Source organism: Python bivittatus, unplaced genomic scaffold (assembly GCF_059951505.1).
Source record: "Python bivittatus isolate LINGU-HERP-01145 unplaced genomic scaffold, Pbiv_v1 ctg000610_np1212, whole genome shotgun sequence".
Taxonomy (NCBI): domain Eukaryota; kingdom Metazoa; phylum Chordata; class Lepidosauria; order Squamata; family Pythonidae; genus Python; species Python bivittatus.
The window spans coordinates 8862654-8885061 of NW_028277088.1; the positions used below are offsets into that span (position 1 = coordinate 8862654).

Genomic DNA, 22408 nt, shown 5'->3' on the forward strand with positions numbered 1-22408 from the left:
TGGGATATCATTTTAGAAGCCCAGCTATTTGGGATCCTGTACTTCAGAGCCAATAAACAATCAATACCAGAAAGTGTTGTGGTCATTCCTTCCACTTAATTCACTCATGCAGAATGGGTAAATGTTCACAGGATTTGAGAGAGGCAGATTTCTTTCCCAAACTGGATAGAGATGCCAAGTAATAAAAAAATATAGAGAACAAACTGCTCAGTAGAGCAACTGTAGGGCAAATATTAAACCTATTATGAGTCTTCACAGCAACACGGAAACTTGGTAGAAATCTAAGCAGCAGCTTGTTATTACTTATAGTATACTAGCCATATGTGGTTCAGATAGAAGGGAAAAAATAACCTCAGACTAGATATTGAACAAAATGTCAAAACAAATATTGTATGAGTAAGAAAAACAGCAGCCATGTCACTTGAGAACGAGATAGTAATTTTAGCTTAGCACAAACTTTCCCAACTTAGCATCTGCCTGATTAGATTTTTGTCTGCTTTTCATTTAGGAGCTCAAGATGCCACCGATAACCCTGTGGGATAAGTTGGTATGAGAGAATGTGAGTGGCTGCGAGTTACCCAGTGAGCATCCATGCCTGAATGTGGACTACAACCTGGGTCTTCCCACACTTAGTCTAATCACTATATCACAACGTCTAAGATATGCTGGGATTACAACTACCAGAACTCCCAGTCAACAAAGTTGTACTCATAGTACATATGAAGGGCACCAAATTAGGGAAGGCTAATCTTAAAAAAAAAAAAAAAAAAGACTGAAAATGTTTTTATAGGACAAAGACAGAATTTCATTTAATTAGAGGTATTTTTCTCTAAGTAGCAAATTATAATGCTTACCTTTAGTATTTGTCATTTGAAAAATGTTGAATTTATATATTTCTAAAGATTATACATTAAACATGTACTGTATCTGGCACATCCCTTGGTCCATAATACAACCCTTGCATATCAAGCACTGAATATATACCATTATCAGCCCTTTGAGGTAGCTGGGTCAAGAAACAGATGCCACAGTGACTTTGTTTTATTGTTGAGGGTATAACAACAGAATCTTGAAAGCCTGACAGAAATTCTCTCTCCTCACCCTCTTATACCAAAGAGAAACAGGGCGGTGCAATCTTGATTTTTCCCCTCATTCTTTCCTCTCTTTTAGGATTAAGCTGGTGTTCAGCTAACAGTTATTGAATACCTTTTTCAAGGCATCTCCATACTTCATTACTTCCAGGGGTATCTTCATTTTTCTCTAGTATGAGTTAGAATGGCTAAGCAAGAAATAGTATAAGCTGAAAATCCAACTGTTTTACCAGCTTGGTGGTATAATTTATAACCAAATAAAATTTATTCTGATTCAATAGTGCTCTTTACAGTAGTATGTTTTTAAAGAACACAATTCTAAAAATATTCACTCCTCCTCTTAGTTACTGTTCTGCAACCTTACTAAAACCATTATACTTGTGTTTAAATAACGATCACTGAAAGCACAAGAATATTCAGCCAGTAAATATAAATACAAAAATAAAGGTTTCTTGGCCACTGGAGACTATACGACATTGGCACATGCTTGGGAAACTTTAATGCAACACATATTGTATACAAGATGTAAAATAAAATCTGTACTTGCTGGGCTAAAAATGTTTGCAATGAACATTCGCATTAACTTGGCTGCCTCAAAACATTTTATTCCAGAGAGAGAAGCATCTAGTACTGGGGGTCTTCTTCCTTGATTTGTTGTATCTCTAAAACACTTACAGTCAATGATGACTGCAGCTTGTTCCTCCCAGTATCTATGTAGCTACTTCAGTCTCATGATATAAGGGCAGCATCTAGCCAAGCATTCCCTTCCCAGTACTAACCAGGCAGAGCATTAAGTCAGCATTCTCTCCCAACTGTTTGTTCCAAGCGTTTGATATTTGATGACATGTTGCTTCTAAGGATGGAGCCTCCAGGAAACTTAACACATAAGTTGACTGCAGAGCAAAGGCATTAAAAATAACTTAATGTTTAACATCTTGCTTTTCATCAACTTGTTTGTTTCAATAAAAGGAAATCTACTTAAGCAGCAATTGAACATAATTTTTCCTTCATGCTGAGTTCAATTCCTGTGACTTCATAGACACATCCAGGTCATTTTTGGGCAACAATCCAGAAATAGATTGGCATTCTATTCTCCTGGGTTTTTTTTCCTTCCTAGTCTGGCCTACATCACTGGAATTTCCTGGTGGTCTCCCATCCAAGGGCAAACTAGGTCCAACACTGCCTTTTTATATCTGTCAAGATCAGCAACATGCTGTCCCCCAGCTAGGCAATCTACTTATTGGTACAAATAGATAAGCCTGGAAAGATAAAAAGGACTGCCAGGAAAGCAAAGCAAGGCACATACAAGCTACTATGGTAAGGGTATTCCAGAGGTAAGCATCACCATTGAAAGGAGTCTTTTCTAGAGGCATCAACATATCTCATATGGTCAGGAAATGAGAAGAACAGCTCCAAAAGAACAGAAAACCTCAAAAAGAACAGAAAATCACAGTAGAGACGAGTAGTCCTTATAGACTGGCTTTAAAGATAAACTAAAGATACTGAACTGGATATGGGTCCAGTACAACTAGTGGAACACTGGTATAATAGGAGCACTGCTCATGGTCATTCATGCCTTGGTCACCCCCCTAGTGGATTAGTGCAATGTACTGGGACTGCCCCTGAAGAACACCCAGAAACTGCAGATTTAGATTGGCACTCTGGGATCTACTCCCTTGGATTTCATCCTTACTAACAGGAAGGAGTTGATTAAAAATAGTAAAGTGGTGTGAACTCTGGGTGCAAGGGATCGTGCATTGTTAAGCGTTCCTGATTTTAACAAAAAGCTTGGTTAAAAAAATAGTCAAACATAAACCATGGATTTCAGAAAGGCCAATTTTAATAAATTGCAAAATGGAAGGTACAATGGAAATAAAACTTTAAAGACAAAGTTGTTATAGCCACTAGGAAATATCTAAGGGAGCCAGTGTATCAAATAGGCAGCTTGCAAAGGAGATGAAACTAAAGAAGGATGCTTATCGGAAATGGAAGAAGGAGCTAACGACCAAGGAAGTCTACAACGTTTCAGATCAGAAGTGTTGGAATGAGGTCAAGAGGACAAAGCAAAGGTGGGAAATGAGCTAAAGCTAGAAAGAAGCAAAATCCACCAACAAAAAAGTTTATTCAAATATGTCAACAGCAAGAGGAAGACAAAGGAGGTGATGGGGGTATCCTGCTTACTTCCCAAATAGAGGAATCTTTATAGAACCAAGAGCAAGCAGGAGAACCTAACTCCTATTTTGCCTGTCTTTACATCCAAAAGAAATTGTGATTTTAGTAGCAGAGACTGGGAACAAACATAATAGGGAAGGGTGCAGGTCAGTAAGGATGTGATAAAGGCTCTAGCTGATTTGAATGCCTTCAAGTTCACAGGCCCTGAGGAAATATACCTTAGAATGCTGAAAGAACTGGATAAAGAATTGCTGGGACCACTGTCAGTTATCTTTGAGGAATCCTGAAGAACTGGGGAGATGTCAGAGAATCAGAAAAGAACAAATATGACACCCCCCACCCCTGCCTTCAAGAAATAAAAAAAGAGGATCCCATAATTATCTACCTGTGAGCCTAACATGAATACATGGAAAGGTGTTAGAGCAGATAACAAAGAGGCCATTTATAAACTTCTTGCAGACAATGCTGTGATTGCTAAGTCAATATGGCTTTGTCAGAAAATATGTCTTGTCAGACAAATCATGTCTCCTTCCTTGTCAAGATAACTACTTTGGTGGACAAGGGGATTGCCATGGATATAATCAACCTTGATTTCAACAAAGCTTTTGAGAAGATTCCACATGGCACTCTGACAAGCTGTTAGAAATGTGGTTTAGATGACATGACAGTATGGTGGGTCTGCAACTAGAAGTGACCAGTGGAGGCCCACAGGGACTTTTCAGGCCCAGTATTATTCATTGTCTTATTAATGTCCTGGACAACGGGACTGATGGGCTAATTATCAAATTTGTAGATGACATAAAATTGGGAAGTCTAGCCAACACCCAGGATAACAAACAAAATTGAAATCTAATCTGGGTAGGTTGGAAAACTGGACTAAGAGGAACAAGATGTCCTTCAGCTGGGAGAAATGTAAGGTATTATACATAGGGAGCAAAACTATAGGGCACACATACAAGATGAGGATTCATGATTTAGAAGACACTGACGACAAGCTGAACATGAGACAATGGTGTGAAACAACTGCTACAAGGGCTAATGCAGTTTTAGCCTTAAAGGCTAAAAGAAACACCATAGCTCTTATTCCCCTGGAGACTCCATCTGGAGTACGATGTATGATTCAGAGTATTGATAGGTTAGAACAGATTCAGTGAAGGACAACAAAAATGATACAGAGGCATGAGGACACGCTCTATGAGAACAAGCTGGAGCTTGCTCATTTTGAGAAAAAAAAAAAAGACTGAGTAGAGTCATGGTATCAGTATTCAAATACATAAAAGAATACCACAGATGGTCAGGAATTATTTTCCACTGACACAAAAACTAAGATTAGAAATAATGGATATAAGTTGCAGCTAAAGAGGTTTTGTCCTGATTATATGATTTGTACAACAGTGGAACAGTCTACCTACGAAGGCTGTGGGTTCTCCATCCCTGGAGGTTTTTTAGAAGAGGCTGGACAGCCGCTATCAAAGATGGTTTTCCTGCAAACTGCAGTGGGTGGACTAGATTTCCTTGTGGTCTCTTCCAACTCCACAGTTCTATGATTTCATGTCTTTCCCCCTGCCTCCCCAGATGATTATATCCATAATCACTGAAGTTATCTAATTATTATTATAGAAATACATCTCAGGTAAAAACCAACAGTACTATTTGAGACAATGAATCCCATAATTCAGTGCATGAAGCAGCAGTCTCCATGATTATCTAGAATTATAGCCAATTAATTTCAGAAAGTCATTCTAATTTCTAGTATTAAAAGAGAGTGCAAAAACTGTCCAACCACTTCTATGAAGGATGTCAGATAGGGTAAAAGAAACTTTTTTTTCAAATTCTCACCAAATCACTGCAGAATTTCTGTCCACAAGTTTCTCTGCAAACATTCTAAAGAATAACCTGTTTAAGGAAGAAAGAGGACTTGTCTTTGCACAAGTCCTGGATCTTTAAAATAGACAAACAAACAAACAAATGAGCAAACACCATTTTCATATAGTCCAGGTGAGGAGTGGGAAAAGAAGCTGAGTGCAATTTCCTCCCTCCAACCAATCACCTCTTAGGATATAGAACGGAAAGGCCAAGTTGTTGAGCACCAATGTGCACGTATGTGCATTTCTGTTTCAGGGTCAAGGTTCAGAATAAGTCAGTGTTGGGTTATAATGGGAATCAGAAAAACAACAGCCATTTTAACAACTGGTGGCAGATTATGAGTTCCTACATCCCACTACATGTCTAAATATGTTATTTCAATTTAATTCCCCCTATTTCTTGCAAGATACAGAAAGCCTTTTTTAAAGTTTAGCCTGGGAGCAAAGTTTTATTGACGTTCCATTGAAGCTGAGATTAATAAAAAACCAAAAGAAAAATACGTTTCAAAGTAAAACTGGTGCTGAAGTAATCAGAGGAGTCAGCTTCAAAAGGATTTTTTCCTATAATGAGGAACATCAGCATTTTTTAAAAAAAAATGACAACCACTTTTATGGTACAATAAGCAAGAAATAACAGGTGCCAACATTCTGTGTTCTTCACCATGTTCACCTCCTCTCTTAATATTCTTGATACAATAAACTGAGCTCCAATTAAAATATTTCACACATAGGCAGGATTTACGATCTTCTCTAGAATTTTAAAAGCTAGATATGAAGCTTTCTCTCACACATCCTCTACCTATAAACTGTCATACATATTATGCAACCCTGCATCACATAACTACAGCCATATTTAGTACAAACTTGTTTAGACAACTTGAGCCAAGACACCCAAGTAATCACCACTACTGTATGTTCTTTCCAGTTAGGTTTCCTATCTGTGATCTAGTCAGAATGCAAAAGTGCAGCCACTAGAAATACAGCTAGCTGGAGAGTAGCTTAACCTTTTCTATGTACTCTAGAATCAATGAAGAAGCATTTATTCAAGTTTCAGGCAAATGGCAAGTATCTCAATTCTAATATAGTGTGTGTAAATAGACACACAACACACAGACTTTGGTTGACTTTTCTTCAAATGAAGAAATATGTGAAGGCAATGCCTTCCTGTACATCTTTTTTTACATGATCCACTGATATATATACACATGCGTGCATACACATACACACACAAGAAGACACATTAGAAATACTGATTTTTGCTTTGCTTTCATATAGATTTGCAAAAATGCCTAGGGTCCCTGATCTGTTTACTTGCCTTTCTCCCCACCACCTTTTTTAGATTTTACAGGAAAAGATGATTTTAGACACTAAGTTGTCAAAAGAAGAAGGAAACACCAAGCTGGTATCTCACCACAAGCACATACAAGCAGACATATGCTTGGCCTGATAGAAAAAGATGACTTGCATGGACAGAAGGACAGAGCTTTGAAGGAATAATATAAAAGGTCACTTCAAATATGGTGAATAGGGAGAGAGAATGAATGAAAGGAATGAATTTGAAATGAAATCCTGGACCCTAAATTACAAAGGGGCAGACTCCTGAAATGGGAAAAACGACAACATCTGGCCTCCCAAGGCAAATCAGCCCCATTTGTTGCCGCTTTCCTCAGCACCCCTCCTCCATCTGACCCTTCATCTGAGAGATCGATAAAGTCCAACAAATGATGAGAATATCAGCATGCAGAAAGGAAGATATTCCATCTTAGAAATATCTTTAAAGATAATGCTCTACTTCCACCCCCATTTTCTTCTCTTAGATTAGGATGTTTGCTTTAGATCAAGGTTCCCCAAAGTGGTCCATATCGACCCCCAAGGGTCGATGGAACTATCCATTATTGCTGTTATTATCATTCGTAGTACTATTAGTTAAAGTAATATTTATTATTTTCATATAATAAATGTTTGGAGGTCAATGAACAATCTGAAACTTCATGAAGGGGTCGATGAGCTGAAGAGTTTGGGACCTTTGCTTTAGATGCTCAATTTTATAAGCATTTATTAAGACTTAAGTAAAAAACACTAAAAAGCTAAGCCTGGTCTATTCATTAAATCTCATGCATGCAGCTTACTTAAAAATATAAAAGGATATGCCTTGAATTGTTGTGGCATGGCCATACTGAGAGGCAGGAGAATGGATTATTGAATAAGCTATGTGTGTATCATGTGATCAAACAAGGGATATTGTTATGAATATCCTGGAGCTAGATTTGGTAGAGATATCCAAACAAATAGAGGGTGTTTGGTTTACTTTTCCTGGAAGAATTCCTATGGTGTTTTCGGACCAAAATCTGGCAGAAACACCCTTATGCTTCCTCGAGTTCTTACTGATAGAGATGGGCCTAGAGGGTAGAACTAACTTAATTGCTCAGGCTGCTAAACGTAGAAAGCCCAGATCAGCATTCCTGGTAGGATATCTTAACGATGGGACCCACAAACAATTGGTGAGGGGAAAGAGTATATCACCATCACATAACATACTTTGAAAAAAAGCCCTGGGACCTGTAAAGTAAGCTATTATTGCTATGTATTTAATAGATAAAGAAGCCTATAATTCATTCAGCTTCAAGTCTCCACTTCCAATAGCATCTTGTGAAAGCAAGTTTTTTTTTTTTTTTTTTTGCCATGAAGACGTGCAATTCAAGTTTCTCATGTTATGTAGAAAGAATGTATTGGTAAATTAAAAGAGAAGCAAAAGGCCCAGGGAATTAGAGAAAGAAAACGTTTGGGAAGGTGAGAATATACAGCATTCAGCATACATGTCTGATGTATCCATTGCAGCAATATGCAAGTTTAGACTACAGAGCAGTGATCCAAATCTTGGAGTCACTTGCAATAGGTATTACATACATACAGACCCCAACTGTTTTGCTCTGTGCAAAATTCCCATCATTTGATAATGTAGATCCTGAAACATTCATGCAGACAGCCAGGCAATTAGCCATTTGTGTCAGAAAGACCAGGCTAGAAACTTCCAGGAACCTCTGGTGCAATGAACTCAAGCACAGATATGTCATCTAAAAAGCAAACATAATGTCAAGCATAGAATCAGACTCATAGCTACTGCAGAACAAAATCCCAGTGGTTCTGGCAAAATAATTCAGAACCAGGACTACGTTGGCTACTCAGGCTTGCCTGGAGGAATGAAGAAGAAGAGTGCCAAAACGTCTAGCACCAGCTGCTTTCCCCTCCTGTCACCAAGAAGTAGGCCAAATACAAATTTCTAAATAAAAAAAGTTTATTTCACGAATATAAACATTCTGACAAAGTCCAAAGGGCGTTTTTAAAAGTAAAATTTTGGAAAGCCATGAATACTACCTTAATTTAAGTGTCTTTTTTTCAGTTTCTACTCCTGTTCATTTTTCTTATGACATTAATATGCTTTCACAACATATTTATTAGCCCCGTAAAACAGTATGGTATTCAATAGACATGTCAAGCATTCACTGATTTAATAAATAAATATATAAAGCAAGCAAGATGGATGGTTTGAGGTTAATTACTATAAAAAGAAAGCCTCCCAGATATCTGACTCAATCTACTTTGCTGCTTCTTTCTCATTTTCTATTTGTACATTTCAGTTTTCCGTAGAGAAATGTCATTTTCCCACCTACTCTTTTACACTTCTTCGTTAGCACAAATTTGTTAGTTGGAACTGCATGAAGAAATCCCTGACATGGGAACCAATAAAGGCATAATTGCAATTCTCTTCCTGTTACTCCTATTTTAAATTAGAAGTATTTAATATTAGGAACACTATGGAAAAATGAATTTCATGTGAATGGCAAAAATATTCTATTAAGGATAGAACTTTTTTCTGCTTGTCTTACATAGTAGAATTCAAATCTCAAATGATGAGATGTGACTCACCATGGCAGAAGCTTTTGATAAATATCATGAAAAATGAAGCACAAAGAATTAAACTTTTTTTTTTTTTTTGCATCAAGAATATGACATTTTACCACACAGTAAAAATGAATAGAATACAATCCAGTGTGCTACATTACTTTTAGTATTTTTGCTACTTTGGTCTGATCTACTTCACCTGTTTGCACCAATAGATTTGATTTAAACATCAGGTTCAGGCACTGTTTAATTGACTTAAAAAAAATAAGTATGCCCATCCAATGTAAATGCTTCTTTTTGATTCAAGCAATTAGTTTAATTTTTACCTAGTTAAAACTCCACACCTAATAGTTCATCATTCATATCTATACCACAAAATACAATGACTGTAACATGGGTTATAATTGCACACTAATCATACATTCATACAATTTATGGAAATCCCAGATTTATTGGGATTTTTTAAGATACAAAGGTGTTTTTTTTTTAACCCAGTAGGATTTCAAAATAAGTATAATAAGCTGACTAGTTCCATTCTGTCATTTGGACTAGTGGGACAGATATTTTCATTTAATGACAGAATAAAATTAATTCAATACACCACTTCAGTAATAAAAAAATCCAAGGGGCGATCCCACTAATCCCACCACCTTCTGTCAATGCTCAGTTTTCTTCCTCTTCTTCTACTCAATGCATCTCCACGGATCTGCAAGTGCATTCATAATGGTGAAGTATTCGATAGGTCTCTCAAGATAGAGTAATTCTCCAAGTGATACGTTAAAGTGTTAAGCATTTTGAATATACCAACTTGTCAGATACTATTTGAACTTGTCTGGTGATTTGATGCAATTGCAAAATGATTCTATTTTCTTCCTAAATTTACACAGCTTATTAGATTCCACTTTTCCATGAAGTTTCTGTTCTATTTTAGAGTAAGCTGATGTGTGTGTATAATATATAAAGTATATATTAAAAGGTATACACACACACTTTACTCTTTTAAAACATATGTATAAGCTGCCTGCAGGAATATGGAATTATTTAACATAAGAACAATACATAAACTTGATCATGCAAGGGTGAACAGAAGAATAAACACAAACCTTGGGACCTACATTGTTCTTAGTTGAATCATCCTGAATATTATTTGTCATAAACAATATGGCAACTATCAGGACAGAATAATACATTGACGGGTTGTTAAGATTATCAACATTTTGATTTTGACTGAAAACAATCCAAAGTGCTTAAAAGTAAATTGGACAAATTATTTTTGTCAGGGAAGGTCTTATGATATTGTTAAGTAAGCAAAGACTCATTTGAGTCAAATTCTGTTGCTTTTTGCTAAGTTCAGATGGGTAAAGGTAGTCCTAAAGTAACTACTGTATATCAGCATAAAGATAACAAGGAGAATACCGTGTGACTTCAGCATGTTACTTAGTAAAAAGATTAATTCCTCAGAGGAACAATATTTTGTTGATAATTTCTAATGTCCAAAGAGATTGTGTTCACTAATGAATGTTTCTAATTTATAAATAAAATGCAAATAGATCAATTTGCTATCATCTTGCCCAGCAGAGCATTCTGCCAGGCAGAAGTCAAAAGAAATAGTGCAGTCAGAGTCAAATAAACACCTCTTGGAACAGTAGAGCATCCCTAAAGAGCAGCAGTCATCAATGCACACTTCCATTAATAAATTGCTGACTGATGGCACCAGTGACAATGAAAATATGCACTTATTGGTAATGTTTACACATTGCTCCCCTTGCACTCCATGCTTGAACGCTTTACCCCCACAGTGACACACATCACATGTTATGTTATGGAGGTTCAATTCTGTAAAATATCAAGTATCCCCTAAAGACACTTTAGTGGTTTCATCACCCACCCCCCAAAAATCAAAGAGGAAAATAGAGTTCACAGGATATTAGACTATTTATATAGCAACTGAAAGCCACAACAGCAGCAACAATCACAGTAAACAAACAAGCAAACAAATAAATAAAGCAAAACAGAGGGGACAGTAAGAATCACTTTTAATGCCATGATTCTGGTACTGGTTTAAACCTATTGCTCTTCGTGCAGCTAAGCAAGTATATGAACGTATTAAACGGACACAAAAGTAGATGCGGTTTGTCCACACATATACTGCACATATGGTAATTAATACACCGTTGTATTTTATATGGTTTATGGAAAGAAATACTTGAGAAATCAAGTTATGTATTTTCTCTTTTCTGAAAGAACTAAGATACATCCATTATGAGCACTATTCAGAAATAAAAGCAAGCAAGACAAATAAAATTAATAAACTGACTATATCTGTTAATCGTCCATTCCCTAAATACAATCTCAAATGTTCAAAAGGATTGGGTAACTCTGCTACTTCATATTTTAATGTGTGTAAAGCTGAAAAGTTCTTCCATGGCTGACAGATTTGGTTTGTTTACTTTATTAACAACAACATCCTAAATGCTTTGGATCCTGTTGCCAAAGCATACCATATATGTATAAATATTTCTGCTGGGAAAAAAATAGCTACTGATTGGTGCAACATAGACTTATGTTTCATCACATATATTATGTTTCAACACAACTATGGTCAATGTGAGCTGCATGGTTATTACAAAGCACTTTCATGAGCTCATATACACATTAAAGTCATTTGGTGCTTCACCACTGATTTCAACAGGACTGGGGTTTCGCCCTAAAATAAAAACTTGGATGAGGTGTCATGCGATATTCTCTTACTGGTAAAATGATTTACAGTAGTTTATCCTCCCTTTCCTCTTGCCAGTAGCACAATAATTCAGGTAGGATCATATCTTCCAACTATAGCCAAGGGATCATCTCTAACTAAAGTCCTGTGGTTAGATTATAAACACTGAAGATAGTTAGTGAAGACTTTATTTTTAAAAACAAAAATAAGCTCTCGTTTCTTTAATTGAACAGCATAATATTTGGGAAGGCATCTGAATGAGAGTCAGTACAACTATTCTTGACAGTTAAATACATCCAGTTTATTTTCTACTCGATTCTCATCATATGGAAAAAAAAAATTAAATATTTAGTTGAACTGCAGTTAAATCAGTAAATTACTGGGAGAGATCAAAAGATAAAGTGTTTTAAATATTGTATGCAGAATAGTCCTAAGCATCATTTTTCAGAGGTAAATGCCTCTTAGTTCAACAGGGCTTATTCTTGATAAACTTAGCATCAGCCAGTAAAAACTGGCTAGTGAAAAATTGAGGTTTGTTTTTTTTTAAATATATAAAGGATTGCTTCCATGGCATTTTCCTGCTATTCCAAGGCTAACAAGCTTTTCCCTCTTCAACACCCCCAGGCAAAATTAGAAAATGAGTACCCATGCCAGTACTTTCTTTATATGATAGAAACCCCATTATGCAAGCCCCAGCTTTCCTATGTTCTTTGTAACACTGTTAAGTCACTCTTGTAGCCCCAGGTCAACTCTGCCACACTAAACAGCACACCCATTAATCCAAACTTCCAATTATGAAAATCTTTTGAATGATCTCCCTGTGGCTATTTGAACATATGAAGTTGTTCTGTACTTGTTTTGATGAGGTGAGGGAAGGGGAGATTTCTATTCTCTCAATATTTTCACAGATTCTTTGTGGAAGTGAGCAAAACAATCACATTAATGTATAAGAAAGTATTATTGTTCACTAGAATCCACAATATGGAACTTTGGCACTTATTACACCTGGGAGCAAAAGAACAGAGCAGTTATTAAATTACTATATGGTGAAGACAAAATAGACATTAAATTTTTGTAACACTGTTTGGTTATAATCTTATATGATTTGGTTGCAACAGAATTTAACGACAGGTGTTAGGTTGATTTCACAAACATGAGAATCAAGCCCTCTAAGAAATATATTTTTAAATTCCAACTGTCAAACCAATTCCCTTATCACAATTGTTCTAACAATTAATGGGTATGGGACTACTTTGGTGATATTGGGGAAAACTCCAGATCATAATTAAAATTTATTAGATGTAGGTTGCAGTTCTATACTCATTTGCCTCTAATTAAACCCTGTTGAATCTAATGGGACTTACCTTTGAGTTGACACAATTAGGACTACAGTGTTAAAATGCTATTTTTTTTAAAAAAATAAAAGTATCTGAAATTATATCTTGATTTAGTAATTTAAAAAAGATAGTAAATGAAAATACAAGAATTGAAGCTTAAATTTCATTTAGCATCTGGAGTACAGATTCCTATTAAACAATCCAAAGCTCATTATAAAATCAATATCAACTTAAGCAGTGTGCCCAAGAGAAATAGCAAAAAGGTCATTCCCAGAAACTCAAACAATTTTCTTGCTGGAAGAGAAAGATTTTAATTACAGATATTATTAATCAGAACTGTCACTGGGAGGTTACTCTGTTATTTATTCTTTTATTTATCACAAATAAGTATAATTACTTTCAAATCATTAATTTTATCAGCATTACTAGAAGAAAAAGAGATCTGATATTGATTTAAATACATTACTTTAAAATACTTAAAAATTTGAACCAAATAAATTGAACTAGTTTAATTGTTGGTTATTATTTTTATGTATGTATTTTAGTTTCAATACATACAGCTTCATTTCACGAGAAATTATCTTCCTCATCTTCCCTTCTCCCCTTGATAAGGTTTTCTTTGAACATTGCCACCTTATTTAAAATTTTCTCCTTATACTTAGGGTTCTTCCTCTAAAACAGTAATAATTGGCACCTACTTGAATATATTACTATTACTGAAAATGTCATTGGATAACTAAGCAATGTTTCCCTCACCCAAGAAGGAAAACATAGTTAGTACAAGTGTAAAAGATGAATTGAGAGAGAAATTAGAGGGAGAAAGGGGGATATTTAAAGATTTTCTAAATTTATCCTTCTATATACTAGGATATGAAAGCATGTACATTTTCAGTTACACAGTGTAAAAAATAAATATAATGAAAATCTAACACAAAAAGTTTTAAAAATATTTTATTATCTAAACGCCCCATTCCCTCTTTAAGGATGTGCTTTAGCAGTTCCCAGAATAAAACAGGACTGTTTTTAACTTTTCTAGCTTCTACAAATGTATCAACATTATATTCCAATTTATCTGAATAATGGAGAAACTGACAACTGTGCAGGTCAAAGGTTATTTTCATATCAGACCTCCAAGAATTCAATGATTCAGAAAAAGAAAGATACCTCCAAATAACTGCATGATCCATGCCTCATAAATTGTAAAGATAGTTTTTAATATCAACTATGCAATGACAAATTCTAGATATTAATCTTATTTTCTTCAGAGGCTTGCAATTGGCAACCACGTCTTTTAATGTTTCTAATTAAAGGCACATTTACAGCAAGCTACAAAAATAGCCAAGATTAATAACCAGCAATAAAAAGCTGTTACAGTCTATCGGGGGATATTAATGGAAGGACTCCAAATAAGGTATTGTTTAAAGAAAAAATCCTACCTCAGCTATAAATAAATAAAAACAGCACTCCCTTGTGTGGGGGATAATAAATAACGGTTTAAGTATCCAACAAAAATAAAGAACTGATGGAGTAGAGAAAGTAACTTTTACCTGATAAGTGGCAGTAGCATCCGAGCTGGTGTCAGACCCTAGGCTTGTCAACTTCTCCTTTAGTTTGTGATGAGAGCCATGGCGGAGGCAGTAGATGACTCCAGAAGTCATAAGGACCCCCAAAATGCAAGCAATGGAGAGGAGTGTCAGTATGATAAATTTGGTGGTGTCTTCCTCTTCCTGAGCATGGTGGGGCAAAAGTTCCAGCTTGTTTTTCTACATCAATATAAGAAAAAAAGGGGGGGGGGAGCAAGTGACATGCTTTAGTATTTATTTACTCACTGACCACTTGAAAATTTTCAGTAATAACAGAACACCACATCCCCAAATTTCAAACTCCCCCCGTTTTTTAAAAACCTGCTAGAGAGAGAATGCCTAACTGAATATAGCTACTATTTTTATTAAACAGATAAAACTGCAATGTTTACAACTGCTTTTGTTGACACTGATCCCAATTCTTTGGAATTGATTTTTTCAAGATTCTTCCATGCATTTCCATACATATTTACTAAAATATATATTCTAAGGAGCTGAGTAAAATTTGCTTTCTACTTGTATATTTTGAAATACAGACTAAATGGAGGCACTCTAAAATAAGAATCATGAAGTTCAGTGAGACCGTAAATCCTACATGTCTATAGCCCTAAACAATACAAAACCAAAATTAAATGAACTAAAAGGAATGTAAACATAGTCAAATCAAGTGCCACAAAGAATAACCTCTTCTCCCTTTTAAGTTAAAAAGATAACAGCAACACATACCTCACCACATTGTTCATGACATTTAAAAAAAAATTAATTCAACTGAATGTTGGACTGTGCAGAATTGGTATAGGAAGGGAATATTCCAACAATAAGCTTAATGTATCTTATAGTCAGCTTTCCTCATGACACTTTTTATACAAGTGGGAAGTGGATTTCTTCCGTTTGACACATCATCCCGAATATCTGTTCAATTGGTTCCCCCAAAAATTACTGTTTACCATTTAGCACTTCGTTAATTTTATTTATGGAGGCGAATTTTCACGTGGGAAAGGCAAAATCCATCTTTCTTTTCCTCCTTATTGGTCACAGAATCAAATAAAAGTTTAGTCTTTCTCTTTTCTAAGGAAAGGGAGGAGAGGGAAATGGAAACATTTCCAAACTTCTTCAGCTTTGCATTTTAAAGTATGCGCGAGCGTGTGTGTATGCGCGCGCGTAGCAACCAAAAAAAGAAGAAAGAAATCCTGGCGATGCATTTCGTCTCCACTCGCACAAAAGTTGTCCAATAATTTCCCCTCATTAGCTTCATTATAAGCTATATTAGCAACAATTAAAATCGCAACCTGGCTATGAAAAGCCAGACACGCAAGATTGCAGGCGCGCTCATTTGGCCGGCGCGTCACAATTACCAGGGAAATGAATGGAAAAGCCCGCCCCTGCCTCAGCTCCGGTCGCTACAAGATGCGAACAATTAGCCAAGTCCTCTTCACCGCCTCATTTCGTGAAGTAACCACACGGAGATTTCCCCCCTCAATGCCAGGCCCGGCCTATTCATTATCACGCCTATCTTCAGTAATTTTCTGCTCTGCATTCAGCGAGTCTCCAGTTAATTTCCTCCCGGAGAGCCACGTCCACAAGCGGCACTTGGGTTAAGCCCCGCGCGGGCTTTTTTATTTTTTTCTTGCTTGCTTTCTCTTTCTCCCTTTTATTTCCTTCTTTTTTTTCTCCTGCCTCTATCTTAGGGAAGCCACCGAAGCAATTACAGCCGCGTCTTGGCTGGCTTGCCATTAATTAGCCTTCTCGCTTAGCAATAGCTCTCCGGCCCCGCGCGCGGTCCCAGCTTATAGGGAAGGAGGGGAAAGGCAGGTCCGACAGACTCTTCCGCCGCCTCGTTGCGAAGAGCGAGCCTCGCCGGGCAGGAGGCAGCACTGGAGGAGGCCGGCGGCGCGCGCCCGAACGGCCCTCGCCAGCGTCTCAGGGAGGGGCGGCCTCGCCAGCTGCTCGCGCCACTTTCGCTGTCAAGCTGAAGCTGAAGCTGGAAGCTGAAGCTGATGCCTCTCCCGCCGCCGCTCCACAGCGCTGGGGGACCCGGGGAGACGTGCGTGCGCTCCCTCCTCCCCCCCCGCCTCCGCCAGCGGGAGGAGTCTCCTTCCAAATCTCCACCTGTCTCGTCCCTTCACCCGGCGCGGACGAGGAGGGGGAGAGAGAGACCGACCTCAGGACCGCAAGAGCAGAGACGCCCCTTGAGGACCGGCGCACGGGTTTTGCACCCGCGTCGGCCGTGCGTCCTCAGGATCGGTTACACCCCAACGCCGAACTCCCTTTCGCTGATGATTTCCGTGAAGGGAGCGGCTCAAGGGAAGCGTCTTCATTGCGCGTGTGCTGGGGGGGCGGGGGTGTGGATAGCTATGCTCCGTTAGGCAGGGGAAGAAGTTCCATCAGCCACTTCCAAGGACTACACGTCTCACTGAGGCAGGCTTACTTCGAAAGCGCAGCCCGGAAGCAACTTAATTGGGAAAAGTCCCTCCCAACCGAGACGGGCTCTGCCTCCGCTGAAGGTAGAAAACGACCTGTCTCAAGATGATCTGGAGCTGCTTGGCTCAGGCCGTCGAGTTCCCTGTTCGCTCCCCCTCTCCCCAAAGCGACATAGTCGCAGATAAGCGCTGCCGAGCCGAAAGCAGGGCCTAAGCGGACGCAATTCTTCACAGACGCCTTGCGTGCAGAGAAGTGCGTATTAGAACCAGTGAATCGCGTTCGCCGAAGAGCCGCTGAAATCCCGGCCGACTCTGCAGCCGGTTGCCGAAGGAAAGGAGCGGGTATACGGCTGGCCAACGGCTCCTTCCCCTTGTGCAGCAAGGCAGCGGGGTCAGTGTCCCGCAGCAACAATAAAGCAGGACAGCTCAGCAGTCGAGAGCAGCCACGGTCCCGTCTGGGAAGCAGGCTGCTAAGAAGCGGCCAGGCTTGCGTCGGGCCGGAACCGGGGCTGGCGCGGTCTCTCGGACGCCCCTTGAACGGGCCATTCGCCGCCCGCGCGGAGCTGCCATTCCGCTACGAGGGCGCGAGGACAACTTTTCTCACCCAACTGAAGCCAAGGAGGCTTCCGAGGCCACACTCCTCGATCTGGGCAGGACGGGCATCCGAGAGAGGCACTCTTTCTCCCTTGTCTCCGGCTGCCCATTTCCCAGTGCCACCTGACGTCCCTCGCGGGAAAGGCCCTTTCTTCAACTCCTCAAAGCCCTTAAGCCAGATTCTCCTGCTCGCCTGGCGCTTGCTTTCCCTGGAAAGCGAGGTCTCCTGTCGTAGGCCGGTCTCCTTCCTCTGCAGCGTTTGCTCTCTGAAGACAAGCAAGCCCCCTGGGGCTGCGGCCCGGCGCTCAAGATCTGGCCTTGGCTTTACCGTTAACATTTCGCTGAATGGCCTCCAGTCCCCTGGAGCGGAAGAGGTCGCCATTTGCATCTAAATAGGAGCGTCCCAAAATTGGCCAGATTCGCTCCCTTCCCATCCCTCCGGCTAGGCCGCGCGGCGCAAAAGGTCCTTCACTTTCCGGAGAGGCTGGACCAGCTGCTTCGAAAGCATCCCAACGCTTCCTCGGCAGCTGCATCCTCAGCAAAGCGGAGGGGAAAGCCTCCCAACCCTTCTCCAGAAATTGATGCACGGCCCGGGTCCACGAGACATTTACTGAGCACAGGGGGGGGGGATTTACCCCACATCAGCACCGGTCGCAGCGCAATTCGATACGTAAATCCTAGCTCTGGAGAGAAGCCATTCCCGTTGCTCTATCCAGCCCGCCCCCCTTAAGTGCTGTTCAACAGTTGGTATCTTAGGTGGGGAGGAACTACGCGCGCCCCTCCTATTTTGTCTCAACACTACCCTTTCTTTTTCTCTACGCGCGCGCACGAACACGAACACACCAATGGCGGTTGCTAAGGGAAGCTTTACGTTTGCATTTGATCCTCTCGTGAGGGTCTCTAAGATTCGAATCCTAAACCCGCACATCTCTGGGAAGGTGGATACTTCGCTGGCTCTGTGAGACTGGCTCCTCAGCAGCGGGGTGTAAGATTACCCTGTAATTAGTTTTCCTCGCTACTGACCTTTTAAGATTTCAATCCCGAGCACACAATAGTTAAGAGAAGCCCACCGAGCGCCTCAAGCTTTTGTAGCTATGGATAAGATGGGCCGCACTTGCAAGTCGAACAGTCAGTTCCTAAGCGGTGTTACTCGGAAGCAAGCATGGTTGCACAGTCAGATGAAAGACCCTACCCATGTTTATGCAGAAGCAAAAAGGAAAAAATAAATCCCAGGAAATTAAGTGTCTTTCTACTCCCAGTCATGTGTATTTAGGATTGCAGACTAAATATGCTTAGAATCAGACTGGTGACTGATATACTCAGGAGATGCTAGCCTACGTCACAGGTAATAATCCATAAAGCATTTAGAAGGAATCTTTCTTGGTGGGTACATGCGGATAGATAGGTTTATTTGAAGTACTGTGTCATCAATTCAGTTATTCAAATAAATACTGTAGCCTCAGAAAGAAAAAGTGATCTACAGTTTTAAATTTCACCCCATAATGGTCTCTCTCCCAACTTCAATTTCCTATCTATAAAATGGGACCAACAGCCATATTTCACGATGTATCACAGGTGATGGGAATGCAGATTCTTCACACCTGTACACTAACGTCTAAGAAAATGGTAAGTATCCTTAAATTTGGAACTCTTCTTTCAGAGCTGGAGAGGATCTGCTTTCACCTGAGTATTGTATAAAAATAAGCGGGATGCATTTTGGCTCGGAGAACAGCATGGCCTCTATGAGAAAATCTTTAGGCTTAGAGATTCTAATTAAGAATACCTTCATTCTGAGAGCAAGTTATTAAGCAGGTAATGGAAAGAACGCATTTCTTCATCTTCAGCACTGTTTAAAACACACACACACACACTTTCAAGTTTGCTATGGATTTAAGTTTGTTTTGTTGTCATTTGCATAATGAAGTCCCCCCTCCCCAAACTGGACTGTTGATCTGAATGGGGTTTCAAATTGCTTTACAAATTGGTTCTTCATTGTTGAAAATGAAGATACTGGGTGCCATTTTAGAAGGCCCTGACCGTTAAGCTCATCTCCCCCATGCCAAACCCTGTAAACACACTTCGAAAAGAGAGAGTTGTTCAAGCCAGAAGCGTCCTGCCTCAGTTTTGCCTTCCAAATAAAAGCATTGTTTTCCCTGCAAGTTAATTAGCCCTTCAGAGCAGCATCGGTGAGTAGAGTGATTGGGTTGGGGACAAGTACTTCAGTTACACATACGGAAAGGAAGCCATCCTATTTTTCTGCCAGGCATGTTGTCGAGGAACGGAAAAACCACCTGGGGCTATCCAAAGATGCCAGTAGGAAATCTGCGCAGGACTGAGGTTTGGACGCAGATCAAATACGCAACTTTGCCAGAAGGGCCACCACAATTTAAAGGGTGGAATACATGTGCAGCGTGCATACAGAGGGTTTTCTATTGTAATATCGCCTACTTGTTTTGTTTCTCTTGTGTATTTTTGTTTTTAGCGCTTTGATCATTCTGAGATGATGGCGAACTATAAATGAAATGAACACAGAACAATATGATCAGGATCCCGTGGCCTCTGCTGTCTCTACTCTGTCCCTGAATGTAGATGCAGGATTATTTGCAAATTAAGCCAACATGAGCAAGTGTTAGTTTTATAGTCTGTCAGAAACTAAAGCCAGCAGTTATAGAAAACTGTCTGCAATATATAGTCTCTATTTTAAAAGCTTAAACAATGTTCAGGCTCCATCTTAACTCCCCCCCTCCAATTACTAGCCCAACCTTAACAAAAATTAACATAAGGGGTGGCTCACAAAAAGCTCGTAAGTATTTGCTAAACCAGTGTGTCCTTCCCAAGCATCGAAACCAAGCAAGCTTTGTTGTAGCCTTGGCAGGCAACTGGTGGCACCCACACTGATCCTTGATGAGGACTTGCGCTCTGGGAGTCACTGCAGTCTTCCGTTCAGTCACATTCTCCTCCCCTCCCCCACAAACTAATACCACTTTGGGTGAATTACTCTAAACTGTTCTGATACTGCTTCTGTTTAGCTTTGCATGGATTAAAATCCAGGTTTACCATTGCAAGAGGCGCTAGTTTTGATTTCAATGAGCATAATGCAAGCATAACGGTGTCCTGTCATAGGATAAGCCAGTTCTGTTGTTAGACACAAGCTTTTGATTTCTACAGAATCCGTCTTCATCCTACTGCAGATCGGAAATGAAATCTCTCTCAGACTACTTAATCATGAAGTTCCTTTCCATTCTATTGGCTGAAAAAGTTCTGCCTGACAAATGCAGGAGGATCTTTCTCTGAAAACTGGGGTGGAAAGTATTCTAGGAAAATTAATCACTTACAACCCATTCATCCCGTAGAATACTTGAGCCAAATTGGGACAATCCCAGAATGTCAATCCTGGGACATTTATACAGCTCTCCCTCTCTCTGACGAAGGAGAGGCTCAATTACAGTACTGAAGGACTTTTACTGTAGCATCTTTAAAACTTCCCTGAAATCCTGTCAGCACTCTGAAAGGCACTGGGACACGCCTCAGAAAGTATTGAGGAATGGTCAGACTAGGCTGAGAGATCACTGTCAACCTTAATGCAGTTTCTGAACCAGTGTCAAAGTCTTTCACTCAGTGGCTAAGCCATAGTTTGTTCAATAAGCCTATTGTGGTAAATGACAAACCACGAATCATAAGCCACAATAGCTGGATTCACAAAAGCTAAAGGCAAGCAAACTATATTGTCTTAGCTTGATGAGTGAAGAATTGCAGAACACTGATACTTCAAGAACCATTCTCAAAACTTTGCAATATGGATTAGACAATATATCACACAACCATTTAGTAAAGTTAGGTCCGTGGCAATACTTATTCAAGACTGGATTAGGATGAATATATGTTCCTGCAGAAGGAGTGATGCAAAAGCTAGTAAGTTTGCAATAAAGGCTTTTTTTTTTTTAAACTTGAAAATGGGTAGGATTTGAATTTGAACCAACTAACTCTGTAAAATTCTTTACCCTCACCAGGTCAGACTAAGGTGCAAATGGATCCCAGAAAGCTGCCCATGGAAATCAAAGATCATGGACAAAAGCAGTTCAAAGCAGACCTTCTCTTGGGATGAGGAACCCAAGAAAATCCAAAAGCAAACTAGGTGTGTTTTGGTGACATTTATCTGGAGGAAGTTATAACTCTTCTAGCAACGATCCCCTCCAGATGACAAAACAGAGAATATAATCTTTTGTTCCCCCACCCCACTCTTGGGAAAAATGCTTATAAGAGACACCACTGTGAGTCCCGTGGCTGTATCCCTCCTACGTGCAATGTGTGCTTTTAAAAGGCAAGAAAAAGGAGAGAGAGAGGAAAGCTGGTTTTCTGGAAGCCTGGTCTCCATGCCCAGACCAGCATCCATCTCAAAGCCTCCTGTCCTAACACAGGAAAAGACATACATATAGACAGCATCCCCTTAAAGCCCAGGCACTGCTAGTAATATTCAGCAGAGTCTCCCCTCTCTCTTGGATCCAACCATCAGGTTTGGCCCAAAACTGAATCCAGGATTAAGCAGAGATGTCCTGTCAGTTTCATTTGAAATTGGAAGAAGGGGAAGAGGCATAACACATTTTTAAAATATGTATGAATTTGACATGTATAGATGACTGTCATTTAAAATGTAGGATTGGAGACTGGGATAACAAGAGTACGGGAGCAGGGACTCAACAACAGTTGTATAGCAAGGGGACAAA

General features: G+C 39.5%; 1 protein-coding gene across 1 annotated transcript in view; it reads right to left on the bottom strand.

Moving 5' to 3' along the window:
• The window catches only part of LOC103067064 (protein tyrosine phosphatase receptor type N2), a 137779-nt gene that overhangs the window by 110333 nt on the left and 5038 nt on the right, over positions 1-22408 (bottom strand). The window contains exon 3 of the mRNA XM_088150523.1: positions 14635-14850. Within this exon, the coding sequence (XP_088006649.1) occupies positions 14635-14850 (216 nt within the window). The remainder of the gene's footprint in view (positions 1-14634; positions 14851-22408) is intronic.